Here is a 19850-nt window from a genome sequence, read left to right on the forward strand (position 1 = left end):
AGGTGTGATTTAGACATTCTGTGTGTTGAATTCAGAGTTCTCGTGTCACAAAATCTCGTTTCCTAGCCTAAAGCTGAGTATGAGGTAAGTGAAGCTCCTGCCAGTTCATCGTTCACAGGAAGTCATTGCCTCCCGGGAGGGCGGGCGTGTGCGTGGGCCAGTCATTCCTTCTTCCAGTCCTTTGTGCTCTGCTGTGTTTAATTCTGATACAGAGTTCAGGAAACTGTTTTATTTTTAATCTGTGGAAGACTGTTAGAATGCTTAAGAAGAGTTTAGTGATGAGTTGCTACATGATGATAGCACAGACCTAAAGTGAAGAGCTCAACTTTGAATGCGGTTTTTTCTCTCAGTTGAGTATTTTAGAAATAGAAACTGGCATTTAGAGAAATTAGATCACAAGGTTTTTTGGTTTTTGTCCTTTCTCTCTACTGGGATATAGAAATCAGCGTACTCCTTTATAACTCCTCTTTGCCATTAATTTATAGTAATGCGATTTCTTTCGTTTGTGAACATCTGTGTTTTATAGAGAAATTTACTTTTCAGTTCTCTCACCTCAAAATTCTCTAGAAGAGGTCAAAGTAACAGAATTACATGGTAATTTAAATATTTCCTTCTGATGTTTTATTTATATCATTTTCTTGGCATATTTTTTCTGAGGCAAATTTCTAACTGACCAAATTACCGCAAATAATGAAAATGTATGACCCGAAAAGAATCTAATTTTATCTTCTTTCTACTCTTCTGTTAGGAAGTTGTTGTTCTGATGTGTTTAACTGAAACTGATGATTGTACTACCATGTATAACTTTTAAGGGAATTTCCAAAACAAGGTTTTTTTTTTAAATTACTTATATTGGGATTTAGGACATAATATCTATGAACTAATGTATCATGATGTTAGTGGGATTTTCCAGATGCATGAATAAAATCTAATTAAGGTTATTTTGTATGTAAAACGACTTCTGAATAAAATCTCTACTGGCAGAGCCATGCTGCACACACCAGGGGTGAGAGAGCAGGTCCTTCCCACCCAGAGCATGCTGCAGAACATCAACTTCACGGAAGCATTTCAGGACGAGCTGCTCGTGACTGAAGGTAGGAATTTCAACGTATTTTAAATCTTCTGGGTCCAGTGTGTGAGGAGGAAGAGTGTTAGCTTAGATGTGGTATCAGGCTGAATTTGAGTCACAGCTTTGCTGTATGACTTTGGACAGATTACATCACTGAAATTCAGTTTCCTTAGCTGTAAAATGAGAGGAATAATGTCTGTGTTCTCTACACAGAGTTCTTGTGAAGATCAGATGAGAGGGCTTTGCCTTGTAAATGTTAGATGTTATTAATATGTTATTGCACCTAGTCTTTGGGTGGACTTGTGAATAGAGGAGGAGAATGGTCATTATTAAACTCAAGTTATTACTGTTAAAGATTTCATGATTGCAAACTTACACTCATTTTGAGATTTCTCTGCTCTTGTGCCTGCTGTACAATTTATGGAGGATGTGATAGTGGCAGTGTGACTCTAATCTAGATGTTTAGCCCTATTTGAGCTGAGCAATTCAGGTATTTAATGGTATTTATGACTCATACAAAATATAAGAATGGAAACATGCAAATTGTGTAAAAATATGTGCACAGATTTTCACCACAGTATTGTTTATAATGGGAAGAAGTTAGGAGTAACCTAAACTTCCAAGAGTAGGGGATCGTTTAATTACACAATAGAATATTTTGAAGGCATTCAGACAATATGATTCTATATTAAATGACATGGAAAGCTTCTCAATTTATTAAGAAAAGAATTATTTTAAAATTTTGCATATAAGATCACCTGTCTCCCCCTTGGCCTGTGAGCCCCTAGAGGCAAGGGCTGCACCTTCTACCCCTGTGACTCATGCCCTGCACTCCCCACCAGCTCATTTGGTAAAAATAATTTAATGTCTTATTTATAGTTACCTAGGTAAAATTGCGGGAGTATACACACCAAAATATTAAGAATGGTTATATTCTGGTGGTAGAATTTCAGGTGGTAGTGTCTTTTCCCCCCATTTTTATTTTCTAGTTTTTTAATGATGAAATAAATACACACTCCTTCTGAAGTGGGAAATGATAAAGGAAAAGGATATTTATGCCTATGTAGAGGTGATATAGAATAGTTTATGATCTTTTCAGCAGATTGGGAGTCTAGATCATCTGCTTCAAGGGTGGGTTAGTTAAAAATAATGAAAAGATTCGAAATGGTTGGAAAGAACGTTGGATTTGGAGCTGAACCTCAGTTCATAGCCCATCTCTGCCACCTCAGCTCCTCCGAGCTTCACCTTCCAAATCCCTTCCTCAGAGGAAGGATCCACGTGAAAGAGTTAACCTGAACTGTGCTGTGGAGATGGACCCACACACGTAGTAGCAGCAGTGAAGTCTAATGAGAACTGGGCAGCGTGAGTGTGCAGCCCTCGCAGCTTCACGACTCTATGGCTGAGTGGACTTGGTGGGGAGTGCAGGGCACGAGTCACGGGTAGAAGGTGCCACCCTTGCCTCCAGGGGCTCACAGGCCAAGGGGGAGACAGGTGATCGAAGTACAGCATGAAAGTGCTGTGACAGAACTGTGCTTAGGGACCTGGGGGCCACAGAGAAGGGGCACTCCGCTGAGAAAGCGGGGAGGGGGTTGACAAGGAGGAGAAGGTGTGGACCAGGGTGGGGGAGGGTATTCAGGCAGAGGGAGCTGCATGTGCAAACATTCAGGAAGTGGGTGTGTTAAGGGTTGTGTTGACAAACCTGACCAAGTGCTCAGGTGACCTGCTGAGACCCCCCTGTGATGGGGTTGAGTGGGGGCTTCAGGTGGGTCCTTGGGGCCAGGTTGCACATCAGGGAGTATTGGGCTCCTGGAGGTGGTGTGCGTGCTGTCCAGGTGAGGGGAGGAAGCAGCCCCACTTGTGCTGGTTGGTGTAATGGATCCCTATAAGAATGTTGCAGTTGAACTTTTTACATGATTATTTTGAAAAACATTTGAGCATATTACTATTAACAAGCATTCATAGCGATCTCACTTTTGTAAAATGTGTAATTACTGTGGCAAATAATTTCACAATTAAACTTTTATAGTCAGATGTCTTGTTTAATATAAATTTTAATTTATACTTCCTGTGTTCTTTCTGAATTTCCATCTTAAATATACTTAATTCTTAATATCTAATTTATATGTAGAATACAAGCGTGTTCTCTAAAAGTTCTTGTGTATATAAATTCAGGTAGGTTTACCTTTGGATAAACCTTGAGCACTGTCTGATCAATCTAAATACATGTAGTTATACTAATACTGCCTGTTTCTGGATTTACTTAAGTTTTTATGAGACTGCCGCTTATGAAGTGTGTGCTCTCAGCCTCTGTGTTTTGGCCCCTCATTTGGGGTGGAGGTGATGATGCCTCGGAGAGCTGTGGAAACTGACCAGGTTGGTTTATGTTGGGGGTCAGAACAGTGTCCACAGCCCTGAGACAGGTTGTTACTCGTACTTCCCGTGGGGAGACTGAGGCTCGGGCTGGTGAAGGAAGCTGCCAGAGGTCCCAGGCTGAGCGTTGGCGTGGCTGTAATCCAAATCCAGGGCCAGAGCCTGAGCTGCCAGTCATTGATGCTAATCCGTAGTGTTAAAAATCCAAATGTCACCTACCCTCAACTAAGAAGATACAAGAAAATATGTAAATATATGAGTACCTCTGTTACTTGGTGGTGTGATTATGTGAAGATTCATGTATTTCAAACATTATTTTCTATTTCAGTATATGACCTTCCCCAGCGGCCCAATGACGTCCAGCTCTTTTATGGAAACATGCGTAAAATTATACTTTCAGTAATTGGAGAATTTAGAGATTCTGTTTCTAACAGAGAGTTTCTTCCACCTTCTTCCAGACCTAGCTTGGAATCTAAAAGGTAAAACTAACAAAACATCTTTCATCTGAGTTCAAGATTATTTGATTCACAGTAGAGCTGATCTTTTCCCTTGTACTTTGTTGGGTTTTGTCTCAAACTGTTTATTTCATCTTTATTTTTAAGTTGAAATAATTCCAAATTTACAGAAAAGTTTAAAAACAATACAGAGGGACTTCCCTGGTGGCGCAGTGGTTAAGAATCCACCTGCCAATGCAGGGGACAAGGGTTCGATCCCTGGTCTGGGAAGTTCCCACATGTTGCAGAACAACTAAGCCCGTGTGCCACAACTACTGAGCCCATGTGCCGCAACTGCTGAAGCTTGCACGCCTAGAGCCCATGCTCCACAGCAAGAGAAGCCACTGCAATGAGAAGCCTGTGCACGGCAATGAAGAGTAGCCCCCACTCGCTGCAACTAGAGAAAAGCCCATATGCAGCAATGAAGACCCAACGCAGCCAAAAATAAATAAATAAATTAATTAATTATAGAGAACTCCCATACGCTATCTGCACTGAGATTTCGCAGTTGATAACGTTTTACCACACCTACCTTATGGTCTTTCATGTATATACAGGTTTTTCTGAACCATTTAGGAGTGACTTGCAGACATGATGACCAGTAGCCCTGAATTGGCTGTAGATGCTCCCCCTCATAGGCACGGCAAGCCCGTCAAGGTTAGGATGCTGATGCAGCGATACAGGATCACCATCTGGTCCACGGAGTCTCCCAGTGATGTCCTGTGTAGTTAAGGCAAACGGCAAACAAGAAACTGCCCCTTTCCACTTCCTCTTTGGTCCAGAATCTAATCTGAGATCACACGTGTGTTTGGTTGGCTTGTCCATTTACTCTCTTTCAATAAAGAGAGCTCCTCAGTCTTTCACAACAGAGAAAACACACAGGGTTTGCTTATCAAGTACGATCCACAGAATCAAAGGTATTTTCCAGAATGAAGCTTCATTACTAATTTGGGGTGAAACACAGAGAAACCTGGGGTTGCCCATGGTACTTTCTAGATCTACTTTGTAACATCAACACTCCCCTCTGGCTTAGATTTAGCGCAAGGTCCGTAAGTTGTGGGTGTGGTGCATCACACAAGAGACTATTTTGATCATGAAAGGTATTTTATACTTTGATAACTATGTAACTTACGTGATGCTTTTCAAACAACTGTGCCACATAAATTCGTAAGTTTCAGATTTCTTTACCACAAGCAATGTGAGACAGACCAGGTGCTGCCTGTTTTAAGGACCCGAGTGCATTTGCTGTGGGATCCGGCATTTGCAAGATTACAAGGCGATTTGACCAAGCCATCTTTCTTTTTTTTCTCTGGTCGTTTCTTAAAAAGGGAAAAATAGGCTGCAGGCCAGCTGCTAACTCTTTCTTACCAGGTACCTTGATGTTTTTATAGAATACAGGCCAGTTACTTTGTAAAATATTCTCGATTTCAGTTCACAGCTTCAGGACACGCAGAATGATGCTGTTTGATGCGAAGCTTCCTCGGTGGTGAACAATGCTGATTTGTCCTGTTACTAGCAATATTTTTATCACTTTGTTTAAGTGGTGTTTGCCAGGTTTCTCTACTGTAAAGTTAATAAATATCTTGAAGGGATATTATAATACACAACTTGGAGACAATGAATGATCTTGTTTCTCGTGAGACTTTGAGCACCCAGTGAGGATTGCTTCCTGAATCATATTATGTCTGTCTTGGTTACTAAATGGTGATTTTCTGAAACCATCTTTCTGCATTTATTAGTTATCTTTCTACTTTGAGGAAGGAATTTCCTTTTCCTTCTTATTCACATATATTAGGGCCGACTCGTGGATTCAAGATTAATCCTTGTTGTCATTATTTCGTCCCCTGACCTGCTCCTTGGTCCTTTGCCTGTGCCCACAACACCTCTGGGCACCTCCTTATTCACAGGCACAGCAGGATGGTCGAGGCTCGTCCTTCACTTGCCTGTCCAGCCTGGAAACGACACGGGCAGCAACGTGCTCATTGCTATTGAGGTGTCCTTGCTTCCAGGCCTGCTCAGTGGACAGAGCTAGGAAATATATGAGTTTATATACAAATCCACATGCAATTTATATCTACTTCTGTTTATAAATGTGTTAAAATCTTGAGTTTACACTGATACCTCCAACTCTAATCTAACATAACACATGGATTCCTTTCCTCCTTCCCATAATTGTACCTTTTTTCTCCAGCACTGAGAAGCCTGGCCCCATTATTTTCAATATGTTTACGTTTTACTCAGTCCCCCTGTTTTCAGCCAATCTTGTCTTCACATGGTCTGTCTCCCTGGGCCCAGTGTTGCCAACTCACACCAGCAAGTCTTAGTGGCACCAGCTGAGGGCTGACTCCCTCCATCCCCATCACCCTAGTGCCTCCGACTCACGCCAGCTTGGTTTCTTTAATCCCTGTGCTGTTCGTGTTAATTTTTTTTCTAAGATAGTCAAAGATAGTATTAACATGTATTAAAAATTACCTTGACAGTTACTTCAGTTGTGAGGAACTTGTTCTTAGGAAGCTAAAAAAACAGGAATCAACTTTGTTTTTAAATTGTTTTCTGACATTTGGCTGGTGCCGCCTTTGTTTCTCTGGGGCGGTATAGGTCTGATTGGAAAGGGGTGGGTCAGAGGGCAGTGAATTAGGGGTGAAGAGAGGGATTTCTCTCTGTCCGCCAAGTGTTGACTGGAGTCCAGGTGTAGCCCCTGCTGTGTGGTAGGTGAACTTGGTCACCGTACCAGTGAACTTCGGTTGTCATGTGTTCTCGTGATTATGAAATTTAGTTGAATTACAATTTTTTAGTAATCTAAGGCTTATTAGAAAACCCAATTTCAACACTTAGTAAAAAAATCTTCCTAAACTTTATTAGCATTTCTTAACTGTAGTTTTTTGCCATAAGATTTTGTTTTAAAGTTTTTTGGTGTTAGTGTTGCAAAGGCAGTTATCATTATTGTTATAGATACTTGAAGAGTTTTGTTGTTTTTCTTAAATTCTTAATATTGGGTAGGTTTTTTTTTTTAAGGAAGGAAATTCTTTTATTTATTTATTTATTTTTTGGCTGTGTTGGGTCTTCGTTGCTGCGTGTGGGCTTTTCTCTAGTTGCGGCGAGCAGGGGCTACTCTTTGTTGCGGTGTGCGGGCTTCTCACTGTGGTGGCTTCTCTTGTTGCAGAGCACAGGCTGTAGGCGCGCGGGCTTCAGTAGTTGTGGCACGTGGGCTCAGTAATTGTGGCTCGCAGGCTCTAAAGCCCAGGCTCACTAGTTGTGGTGCATGGGCTTAGTTGCTCCAAGGCATGTGGGATCTTCCCAGACCAGGACTCGAACCTGTGTCCCCTGCATTAACAAGTGGATCCTTAACGACTGTGCCACCAGGGAAGCCCTGGGTAGTTTTCTAGTAAATCTTTTTTAAAAAACATTTATTTATTTATTTGGCTGCACCGGGTCTTAGTTACAGCACGCAGGATCTTTAGTTGTGGCATGAGGGATCTAGTTCCCTGACCAGGGATCGAACCTGGGCCCCCTGCATTGGGAGCATGGAGTCTTAGCCACTTGACCACCAGGGAAGTCCCTCTAGTAAATCTTTTAAGAGACCTCAGATGGCATGCAGAAGTCAAGGCAGGAAACAAATCATTGCAGATTCTAATTAAAGGTTAGTAATATTTAACCTATACTGTACTTTACTCTTTTTTTTTTTTAATTTTATTTATTTATTTATTTATTTATGGTTGTGTGGGGTCTTCGTTTCTGTGCGAGGGCTTTCTCTAGTTGCGGCAAGTGGGGGCCACTCTTCCTCGCGGTGCGCGGGCCCCTCACTATCGCGGCCTCTCTTGTTGCGGAGCACAGGCTCCAGACGCGCAGGCTCAGCAATTGTGGCTCATGGGCCTAGTCGCTTCGCGGCATGTGAGATCTTCCCAGACCAGGGCTCGAACCCGTGTCCCCTGCATTGGCAGGCAGATTCTCAACCACTGCGCCACCAGGGAAGCCCTGTACTTTACTCTTTATACACTTCTTTAAGAAAACCCCAATGTGAAGGATTCTTATTCACTGAAAAATATATAATGCACTTTTATTTTTATCTAAGTGTTTTCAGATTTATGAATAATTAATATAAAAATGTGACACAGTCTGCTTTATCATTTTTAATTTCTTTTCTCTCTCTCTCTCTCTCTCTCTCTCTCTCTCTCTCTCTCTAGTGAATCTGGCAGTTGTGGGACACATGGTGGTAACATTTCTTTGGATGTTTTACCAGTGAAAGGTCCTCAGGGGTCTCCACTTCTTTCACAAGCTGTTCGCCCACCTCAAGATAAATCGGCCTCGGAAGAAGTGTGGGCTGTCCAGCCTGAACGCTTGATTTTAGTCGCCCCTTCTTGTGAGTATGTCCCCAATGACAGGACAGAAAGTCCCTCTGGGGCCCGGGCTGTACTTGCTCTGTGCTCAGGGCTCTCGTAGGACAGACCTGGGCTCCGTGCAGATGTGGCTGGTGGCTTGCCCAGGCCTCCCCTGCCTGCTACAGACCCGACCAGAGTGTCGTCCTGACACGAGGCCTCGGACCCCAGGCCAAGCTCCCATGTGGCAGAGCTACCCATCCGGGGGTCTTGATTCCTGCCCCCCACCCCCCCATCCCCCACTGAGAATGCAGTTGGCACTTGGCCTCTTTTACCCTTAACATTGATACCCTTGGTCCAGAGTAGGAACAAATCTAGTACCTATGTCTGTGCCCAAGACAGGGAGTAACAATTACCAGATTTCCTTTTTCTTCTTTGTTCATTACTAAACTTTGTTCAGTATCTTTGTAGTTTCCAAGAGTAAATGAAGGTCTTGCTTTACCAGGAATTTGAAATTTCTGTAATTGGGCAGTTGGGAAAACAAAATGAGTTAGTATGGTAGTGTTTTTATTTAGGATTTATTTTTACTATTTATTACCCTTTGTCTTTTTCACAAATGCTAAATGTAAGTAACATTTTATTTATCTGCTGTCATAGGTGATATGGCAAAAACTGGACGTTTCCAGATTTTAAACAATTCTGTTAGGTTACTGAAATTTGAGCTGTACTGGCCAGCACATTGTCTTACAGTGACACCACAACATGGGTTTATCGCACCAGAGTAAGTATGACCTCCCTTTCCCCTGGGTGTTATTTAGAAGCTTTAGCATGGTGACTTTTTTTTTTTTTTTTTTTTTTTTTTAACTATTAATCTTTTTTTTTTTTTTTTTTTTTTAATTATTTTATTTATTTATTTATTTATGGCTGTGTTGGGTCTTCGTTTCTGTGCGAGGGCTTTCTCTAGTGCGGCAAGTGGGGACCACTCTTCATCGCGGTGCGCGGGCCTCTCACCATCGCGGCCTCTCCTGTTGCGGAGCACAGGCTCCAGACGCGCAGGCTCAGCAATTGTGGCTCACGGGCCCAGTTGCTCCGTGGCATGTGGGATCTTCCCAGGCCAGGGCTCGAACCCGTGTCCCCTGCATTGGCAGGCAGATTCTCAACCACTGCGCCACCAGGGAAGCCCAGCATGGTGACTTTTTAAGGATCAAATAATAGGCCATTTTAATTTATTCAGTAGAGTTTTGCAGTGTGTGGACTCTGTAAAGAGCATCATGCGTGGTTCTGTGGGACCACAGTGAGTTCAAGACTCATGCTTCTTAGCGGGTGGAGACCATGTCCACAGCCAGTTACGGTATCGGCCTAACAGGGTGGAGAGACGTGTGAGGCGGGGGAGAGTTCCTGATGTAGCTCCTACAGAATTACAGCACAGGGTTACGGCTGTGCATGTGATGAGGGTAGTGGTCTCCAAAGCCCTGGTGGTCCTGCCTTTGTCACTTGGGTCTAGCAGCTTATTCTGCTGGTTTTCTCTAAGGACATTTTACAGACACCGATTCCTGGCTTCTGATATGTCTGAGCCATAATCTAGCTTGCCGTTTTCTACAAAGGATATTTTAAGGTAAAAAGAAGTCTTTGGGGGCCAGATGGTGATGAGCAGCTGCCCTCTCTGTGCAGCTTAATTATTGGGATATAGCCTCTAGCTCTGCAGCTTCTCAGGGACTGTGTCTGGGTTGGCACAGAATACGCACATCTGAAAGTTGCTTCACATTTGGGAATAGCAACTTTGCACAAGAGCAACATGAAGTTTATTTGCTTTTGCAAAATGATGGCGTATGCGTATCAGGAGAGTTTATTTGACCAAGACTGGGTTAAGGTATGGTTGGGGACACTCCAGAGAAAGGTTCCTAGGACCAAAGCAGTCAATTAAATGTTTGTCCGTTAATGGGTGAAAAGCTGGGAGATGATAGGACAGGTTGTTCACAGAGACTTGTCCATCACCCTGCGTGTTGAGCTTTTAGCAGTGGGAGGTCATCTTGCTTGGCCATTTTGGACGTGGGTACTAACCTCTCTTTATAACTGGTGGTTTCTCTTAAGTCACAAATCCAGTTACATCGTCCACATGTAAGTCTTTGACATCCCATAGCTCTAGAAGAGAACAGTGAGCACAGAAAACCTGACCAGCCCCCTTTCCCACCCTCTGTTCCCTTCCAGTTATGCTCTGTGACCGTGACGGCTCGTTCTTTATCATCAGTGGCTCAGAGCCTTTGTGTTACTGGTCTTTTGCTCCAGAAATGTTTAACTTGAATTGCTGTTTAGATGGCATTTCTGTGGTGTGGTCCATTTTCACATGAGCTTTGCCCTTAGGTTCTTGGGTTCACACCACTCAGCTTTTTGTCAGCCTCTGGGTTGGGGTTGAGGCCAAATTATATGCGCCTGGGAGCTTACCACTGTTCTCTGCTCTTTCTGAGCAGTGAGGAAATAGTTGGTGACTGACAGGACAGTGTTTGTAACTCTGTGGTTACTGCTGTTCCAGTACAGGGTATTCTTGGTTCTCAGTGTTCAATTCTTCTTTTAAGGAGCAAGCTACAAATTCTTGTGAGTCCTAATTCCTCCTTATCCACAAAACATTCAATGTTCCCGTGGAGTGGCTTGATCTATGTACACTGTGACAATGGACAGAAGGTAATTTTTTAAACATTTTTTTGATCAACATTTCTCTTTTTCTGCAGTTTAAGTTTTGTAATCCTCATTGATAGCACTTACATTTCAGAAATCGAATTGAGGTGTCCTTTTAGCCCAAATAGACTTATTTAAATAGAGTATTTAGTGCAGAGTTTTTCCACTAGTGAGCTGAACAAGTGTCATGGGTGGGCAGCAGTGGAGAGTGGGGCCTGGAAGCCATCATTGACTTGAAGATTTTACTTTGGAGAAAAGAGGGGAGTTGGGAGAAAGGATAAAGTCAAAGAGCTACTTTGGGATCTGAATGGACTTTAATTTCTAAATTCACCAGTGTTTCATTTGTTTGGCATTACTTTTCTCTACCATAATTTAAAAATAGGAATTAAAAAAAAAAATAACAGCTTCACTTGCATCTTATCCCTTTGTTTGGCTCATTTCAGAAAATTGTGAAGGTTCAAATTCGAGAAGATTTGACCCAAGAAGAACTTTTCACTTGTTTGACCTCCAGCCCATTTGGAATCCTTTCTCCAGAAACAGAGCCTTCAGTTAATCATCTGGTAAAACCAGTGACAAAACCACCTTCCACAAGAGTTGAGATAAGAAATAAGACTGTTACTTTTCCTACAACAGAACCTGGTGAGACTTCAGGTATTGTATCACAAGGTTACGTAATTCAGACTTCTGCTAGTATGTTGGATCTAACGCTCTTAGTTAACTGTAGTTTGTGATAGGTGCAGTTTTCCCGCTACTTCAAGAGAAAATCAAGTAGTCTCTGGAAATCGTTTCAGCTATGAGCTGGATTTGCAGACGCTTAAAAATTGTACCATATTGAATTTAGGCCTTTAATAACTCTCTGTTCCAGAAGGCTTAGACTTTTTTATCAGAACCATCCCTCCCCGACTCTCACTAGCTCTTTGACCAGAATTGCTACTAAGTTAGTGGCTGAAGAGGAGAGGAAGGTGGGTGGAGCCCGGCTCTGTCAGTTACTCTGTGACTACAGGCTCCAAACTTGCCCAGCCTCCCCAGCTGTGATTAACACCCATCACCCAGGGCCTGGGGATGGTGACGCGGTGTGTGAAGCACCTCTGAGCTTCCTTGGGCCGGAGTAGTGCTTTCTGCCTCTGTGGGCGCTCTCCCCGCGGCCTTGGGGTCTAGGATTGCATATGGACAACTTAGATAGGGTCTGGGGCCACCTGTCACCTGGCCCCCCAGCTCCTCAACTCTTGTCGTCTGTCTTCCACTGCAGCTCAGTCTCCTGCCCTCAGGGTCCCTCCTGGATCTCGTCTGCACCAGGAGCTGTACCATGTTTTCACTCAGTTTCAAGCCTGTCACTTCTGCCCATCACCCCCTCTGGCTCTTCCCAGCTCGCTTACTCCAGTGGTCAGAGCAGTTGCCTGACCACATTCAGACCTCCAGGCCTTTCCCCTGCCCATCGCCCCACCCACAGCGCACTTCTCCCCTATCCCTCCTCAACTTCTGTGCTCTGTCCCTGTAACTCCTCACAAACACTCGTGACTGCCTTGTGCCCCTCGCCCAATGCATTCCCGTCTGGCAGAATCCCAGCCCTGTCTCTGCCCCTGAGTGCTGTGCGACTTGGGCCCCTAGACGCCCCGAGCACAGGCTTCCCCAGCGCCCTCGCAGCCCTCCTCCCCGCCTGCCCCCGCCCCCAGTAGCTGAGTCCTCTTGCTCGCAGCCCCCGCTGCCCCCTCCTCCCTGCTCCTGCTTGTTCCGGCTCTTGCCTTTGCCTCACACATGGTTGAAAATCTAGAGACCATCCCAGGTGACCCTTGCGCTGGGAACCTGGGCCCACCTGCTCCTGCCGTCTCAGGCGGGGCTCCCTCGGGCCCTCCTCCCCCATTGTCTGCATTTCTTCCTCTTTGCCAAAGCGTCTCCATCAGGACGCAGCATGTCTGCCGTCACCCATGGACGGGGTGCCCTTGGCCCCTCGCCTTGCTGCGGCTGCCCTGCCCTCCTCCCTGGCCCCTTCCTGCCAGGGTTGTACTCCCACCCTCGCTTCTTCAGCAGCTTAGCTGCTGCCACCACCAGGCCCTGAACTTGCTCCCATCAAGGTCACTAGAAAGCTTGATTTTGCCAAATCCAGGGCATCTTTTGTGTGTCTTTGTCAGTTTGACCTTAGCACTGGCAGCCACTCCTTCCTCCTTGGAGCAGCTCTTGGGGCTCACCTTGCCTCAGGGCCCCTCCTGAGCCTGTGCTGCTCCCTCCTCCTCTTCTGGCTCCTAATGCCTGCATCCCGTTCCTTCTCTCTGCTCGCCCTGAGCCCCAGATGTGCACCCCACACATCCACGAAACCTGCTTCTCCAGCCTTTCCCATGTCAGCAGTGGCACCACTGCCTGTGCACTTGGTTGAGCCAAATCCCTACAGTTGATGTCTCTTCCCTTCTGTTCACCCGTCCCGTCCGTCAGCACGTCCTTTGCAGTCTGTCTGCAGAATAAACCCCACATCTGCCCGCTGACTTTCCTCCCTTGGCCACCACCAGGCCTGATGCAGGTCACCCTGTGCGGCATCTCGGCCGAGGGGCGCAGTGACATGGGCCAGGCTCTGCCCGCACTCTGACCCCGTGCAGCCTCTTACCTGCGCAGCACCAGGGGTTCATGCATGGTGAAGACCCTGCTGTAGTTCTTCAGTAGCTTTTTGCATTGCACTTCCGTTAAATACAAGATAGGGCATCTGTCAAACAGGACTTCGTTAGAAAATAATGTTATTCCTGTTGGACTCTAAGGGATCTAAGTGTGTTTTTTCCCTGTGATGAGGTCAACACAGTATTTTCCACACATTATCCCACGAATCTGCTTGTTTATTTACCCCTCGAAGAGTTTGAGTTGTTAAATGTGTTCCTTTTAGGAAGTTACCTGGAACTTGAGAATCACGGTGACACGGAAGTGAGGTGGCACCTGTCATCCTTAGCCCCACCTTACGTCAAGGTCAGTAATAATTGCCTCAAATATACTCATTTTAATGTTTAATTTTATGCAGGATGTTTAAAAATCTGAATTATGAGCATATGTTGAGATTACTGGTTTTTTGTTCCCCTGCTTCATTTACTTGATTATCTTTGTAAGTGGGGCTAACCTGCCCAGTCGTGTTCACGAGGTGGTTTTGAGAGTCAAGTTAGAGAATGTATGTGGAAATACGTGCTTGCTCTGTTTCATGCTGTCTCCTGCAACCCTGCTTTTTATCTGAAATAACTATTTTGAAAAATATATAAAAGTTTTATACCAGGGTGTTGTGTGTGTGCTTTTCTATCCTGGGTTCCAAGTGCTGCTATGTGTTTTCAGCCAGTGGGAGTGAGTGCAGGAGACGGGATTGAACCTTCCTTGCCAGTGAGTTTCAGCCTGTGTGCCCTGCAAGTGGTGTCCGCCACTGGGCACCACCCGAGCCAAGTGTGTGGTCACGTGTGGTGTGGCCGCTCTGCCCTTTTCTCCGTTTGACCATCATGGTTGTGAGCCATAATGTTAACAAGACGTGTGTAAAAGATAGTGCTGGGCCCACTGACAAGAAATGAAGCACTGGTATCATATGGAGTGTTGAAACGCACGCTCAGCAGGGTCTTCAGGGTCTTTGAGGAAATGGCAGTCCTCCGATGTGGGAGCAGCCTCCTACAGAGCACTGCCGCCAGGGGTGGGATGAGGGTCCGCGTCAGGTGAGGCCTGGTGTGAGCCAAGCCCAGGGTGCTCCTGGCCCACCATGAAACAGGCTGGTTTGACCTCGATGACCGTGAAGGCAATGGTGTCACTGGAATAGATCCGCTTACTTTTTTGTTTTTTTATTTGATTGTTTAAATGGTGTCTTTGTAGGGAGTTGATGAAAGTGGAGATGTTTTTAGAGCTACCTATGCAGCATTCAGATGTTCTCCTATTTCTGGTGTACTGGAAAGCCATGGAGTCCAAAAGGTGAGTTCTGACACCTTTTCACAGCCGTCTGGTAAGAACACAGTGTTGGCTGGCTAGGAGTGCCTCGTTGTTTCCACCCAGAAGAATTCGCTCCACCTGGACCAGTGCTGCTCACAGCCAGGCTGTTGCAGGAGCAGCTGCAGCACAGGTCAGCGCTCTGCTTCTTCAGCGGGACATCTTGTGTGAAACAAAACACTGTGCTTGGTGGTGTCGTTGGTTTATATTCTGGTGTAAGCACTTCAGGTGGCCTCAGGTTGCCAGTGCTTAGAACACGCTTCTGGTAGTGCTGATCTAGACAGTGGTTTTGTCCACCAGCTGTAGTCAGAAAATTCTACCAGTGTTGCAGACCACTCAGTGTTCATGTGGGGTCAACAGTGTGTCTTCAGGGCAAGTGTGACAGGTCCCTTTAGTACCACAGCCCTGGTAAGTTCTGGTTTGTTTGTAGCCCTGACCTGGCCCCTTCATGTATCTTGCAGGGATGCTAGTTGTTCACGTGGCCTCAGTAATACACTTTTCCTTTTTCATTCCAATAGCCAAAACTCATTTAAACTATAGCATTTACTTGATATGGGTCCAGTTCCTCAGAGATTCAAACTTGTAATAAGGTACAGAACATAGTTGTGAGCTCGTAACTGACCATGAGAGAATCTTTGAGCAATGACAGGGTCACAGACTCTGTGTGCTTCACTGGGTCTGTGTAACAGGCTTCCAGAGGGTTTCTGACTTTCTTGTAAAGACACAGAGTTCTACCGGCGTAGTTTATTTCACTTCCCAGACCACAAGCAGCCGAGCAGGGAGCACACGTTGCTCAACAGAAGTTCTGCATCTGAAAGGAAGTTGCAGAGAAGCCCCAGCAGGAAAGTCATCTTCTGTGCGTGGATCAGAAGACCTGATGGTATTAAAACAGCAGTGCTCCCTAAACTCATCTACAGGTTCAGCACAGTCCCAATCAAAATCCCGGCTTGTTTTTAAGAGATTGACAGGCTGGTCCTAAAATTCTTGTGGGTGTGCAAGGGACCCAGAATAACCAAAACAATCTTGGAAAAGGATAAAGTTGGAGGTTTCACACTTCCCATTTTCAAAACCTACAAAGCTACAGTAATCAAAACAGTGTGGTATTGACAAATATAGACCTATAAAATATGTGATATAGATGTGAAAGTCCCAAAATAAATCCTCATATTTATGGTCAGTTGATTTTTCAATAAGGGACAATACAACAGGGGAAGAATGTTTTTCAACAGTGGTGCTGGGACAGCTGGATATCCATGTGCAAAAGAATAAATTCCACCCTTACCTCACACCATATATTAAAATTAACTTGAAGTGGACCATAGACCTATGTGTAAGAGCTAATAAAGCTGTAAAACTGCTAGAAGGTAACTGTTGATCTTCACGACCTTGGGTTAAGCATTGGTTTGTTAGATGTAACACCAATAAAGCTCAAGTAACAAAAGGAAAAATAAATGAATTATCAAAGTGTAAAACTTTGTGCATCAAAGGACACGATTAAGAGTGTGAAAAGAAAACCCAGAGTATGGGAGAAAACATTTACAAATCATGTATTTGACAAAGTACTTGTATCCAGAGTGCATCAAGAACTCTTACAACTCAATAATATAAAGACAAATACCCAGTTTAAAAAATGGGCAGAAACTCTGAATAGACATTTTTCCGAAGAAGATATACCAGTGGCCAGTAAAGACATGAAAAGATGCTTAAAATCACTAGTCATCGGGGAAATGCAAATCAAAACCACAGTGAGATCACTTCATACTCACTAGGATGACTGTGATTTTAAAATAATAATAATGGTAATAACAAGTGTTGACAAGGATGTGGGGAAATTGGAACCCTCATACACTGCTGGTGGAAATGGAAAAGGGTGCGGCCACAGTGAAAACAGTTTGACAGTTCCTCAGTAAGTTAAAGGTAGAGTTACCATATGGTCCAACAATCACACTTCTGGATAAATACTCAAAAAAATTCAAAACCAGTGTGTGCATCACTGTGTATCCTGGACTGAAGTCGCTGCTCACCACATTGTCAGATCACATCTCTCAAATGCACTCTAGGTCTGGATACTTAATTTATGTGCACAGCACATCACTCTGGGACCCTTTAGGGAAGTGTTACCAAAGATCACAATTGTGGTATAGAGTACTGATCCAGAAGGAAAAAACAATTAGTTCGTTACGACTGAGACACACACCATAATTGTGTGAAACGTTGGTCAGTGTGAGATGAGACTAAATGAGCCTAAGGCATGTTAGGGCCTGGTGTAGAACATGCAGTAGTAGTGGGTTTTCCCTCCTCTGTTTTTTATTCATTGGTGTTAGAGGAAGTGTAAGTGGGGTTTGTAGGATGTGTAGTGCTGTGGTTCCGGTGGCTCCAGATGGTTGTGTGCTTTCACCATTCAGGGCATGGTTGTATCCATCCTTTCTGAATCCTCCCATTGCCCTGTCATCCATGTCCCCCACCCTGGTAGCTCCTGCCTCTGTGTTCCCAGCCTGCAGGCCCAGTTGTTTCTTAGATTCTGTGTCCACAGAAATTAGGTCAATGAAGCATTTTAATGTTAAGTCCAGACTCAAAGATACTGATTTATTGTTACTCTAACTAGGAATCAGTATTTTTAACACTAAACATTTAATTAAAAAGCTCTTAACGCTGGTAAAATTTATAAAATACTGTTTTAAAATACTTCAACTTCCTCACTGTTGACCTTTGACATGCTGCACACACAGATTTCGTGTATTTGACTTGGAGCTGTGTGGTTGGGGTGACGTTCTGAAGTGAGTTAGGGTAAGAGCTGCTCTGGTGGGCACAGCGTCCTGGCTCCTCTGCCTCTGGTCCCACACACACCCCTTCCTTCCTGTAGGCCCTCTCGTCCCCTGCAATCAGTGGGGTGTGAGGCCTTAGTCCTTCACCACTTGGCCAGCAGTGGGTCCCATAAGCATTTCCATGGAAGTCTGCATTGTGTTTTGGGGGGGTCAGACCTTCCTCATTTAGGTCTTGTACTCTAGAATTTTTTAATAACTTTTTTTAAAAAAGAATTTGCATTATTTAAACATTTTATTTCTATTTTTTGAAGTATTGTACAATAGCATATAAGTTACAGGTGTACAATATAATGATTCACAATTTTTAAAGGTTATACTCCATTTGTTATTGTGCAATATTGGCTATATTCCCCATGTTGTACAATATCTCCTTGTAGCTTATTTATACCTAAAGAGTTAGTACCTCTTAATCCACTACCCCTATGTTGCCCCTCCCTGCTTCCTTTTCCCCAATGGTAACCACTAGTTTGTTGCCTACATCTGTGAGTCTGCTTATTTTTTATTTGTTGCATTTTTTAGATTCCATATATAAGTGATATCATACAGTATTTGTCTTTCTTTCTCTGACTTTTTTCACTTAGCACAATGCCTTCCAAATCCATCCATGTTGTTGCAAATGGCATGATTTTATTTTTTTTCATGGCTGAGTAATATTCCATTGTGTGTATATGTGTGTATATATATATAAATACACACACATGCACGCACATATATATTACCACATCTTCTCTATCCATTCATCTATTGATGGACACTTAAGTTCCTTCCATGTCTTGGCAGTTGTAAGTGCTTCTGTGAACATTGGGGTGCATGTATCTTTTCAAATTAGTGTTTTTAGTTTTTATTTTTTTGGGTAAATACTCAGGAGTGGAATCGCTGGGTCATATGGCAGTTCTATTTTTAGTTTTTTGAGAAACCTCCGTACTGTTCTCCATAGTGGCTGCACCAGTTTACATTTCCACCAACAGTGTACTAGGGTTTCCTTTTCTCTACATTCTCGCCAATATTTGTTATTTGTGTTCTTTTTTTGATGATAGCCATTCTAACAAGTGTGAGGTGATATCTCATTGTGGTTTTGATTTGCATTTCCCTGGTGATTAGTGATGTTGAGCATCTTTTCATGTGCCTGTTGGCCATCTGCATTTCCTCTTTGAATAAATGTCTATTCAGTTCCTCTGCCCATTTTTTAATCAGTTGTTTGATTTTTTTGATGTTGAGTTGTGTGAGCTTTTTATATATGTTGGATATTAACTCCTTACTGGTCATATCATTTGCAAATATTTTCTCCCTTTAGTAGGTTGTCTTTTCATTTTGTTGATGGTTTCCTTTGCTGTGCAAAAGCTTTTAAGTTTAATTAGGTCCTATTTGTTTATTTTTGCTTTTATTTCCTTTACCTTAGGAGACAGATCCAAAAATAGTACTGCTATGATTAATGTCAAAGAATGTTCTGCCTTTGTTTTCCTGTAGCAGTTTTATGGTTTCTGGTCTTTAATCCATCTTGAGTTTATTTTTGTATATGGTGTTAAAGAATGTTGCAATTTCATTCTCTTACATGTAGCTGTCCAGTTTTCCCAGAACCACTTACTGAGGAGACTGCCCTTTCTCCATTTTATACTCTTACCTCCTTTGTTGTAGATTAATTGACCATAGATGGGTGGGTTTATTTCTGAGCTTTTTGTCCTGTTCTGTAGATCTCTGTGTCTGTTTTGGAGCCAGTACCATGCTGTTTTTGATTACTGTAGCTTTGTAGTATAGTGAATTCTACCAAACATTTAGAGAAGAGTTAACACCTCTCCTTCTCAAACTATTCCAAAAAATTGTAGAGGAAGGAACACTTTGTAATTCATTATATGAGGCCATCATCAATCACCCTGTTTATCAAAACCAGGCAAAGATATCACACAAAAAAGAAAATTACAGACTGATATCACTGGTGAACATGGATGCAAAAATCCTCAAAAAAATACTAGCAAACTGAATCCAACAATACATTAAAAGGGTCATACACCATGATCAAGTGGGATTTATCCCAGGGATGCAAGGATTTTTCAATATCTGCAAATCAGTCAGTGTGATACACCACATCAACAAATTGAAAAATAAAAACCATATGATCAGGGACTTCCCTGGCGGCACAGTGGTTAAGAATCTGCCTGCCAGTGCAGGGGACACG

General features: G+C 43.5%; 1 protein-coding gene across 12 annotated transcripts in view; it reads left to right on the top strand.

Annotated features, from left to right (window-relative positions):
• Positions 1–19850, top strand: part of CEP192 (centrosomal protein 192) — a 108870-nt gene that overhangs the window by 65205 nt on the left and 23815 nt on the right. For 11 of the 12 annotated variants that reach the window (XM_082355008.1, XM_082354998.1, XM_082355002.1 and 8 more), the window contains 8 exons: positions 985–1094; positions 3768–3918; positions 8118–8293; positions 8907–9030; positions 10823–10928; positions 11366–11573; positions 13789–13868; positions 14742–14837. In XM_082355008.1, coding sequence (XP_082211134.1) covers positions 985–1094; positions 3768–3918; positions 8118–8293; positions 8907–9030; positions 10823–10928; positions 11366–11573; positions 13789–13868; positions 14742–14837 — 1051 coding nt within the window. The remainder of the gene's footprint in view (positions 1–984; positions 1095–3767; positions 3919–8117; positions 8294–8906; positions 9031–10822; positions 10929–11365; positions 11574–13788; positions 13869–14741; positions 14838–19850) is intronic. The other variant, XM_082355004.1, reaches the window with a different exon arrangement.

The sequence above is a fragment of the Balaenoptera borealis genome (assembly GCF_965194805.1).
Source record: "Balaenoptera borealis genome assembly, chromosome: 14".
In the NCBI taxonomy this organism is placed as follows: domain Eukaryota; kingdom Metazoa; phylum Chordata; class Mammalia; order Artiodactyla; family Balaenopteridae; genus Balaenoptera; species Balaenoptera borealis.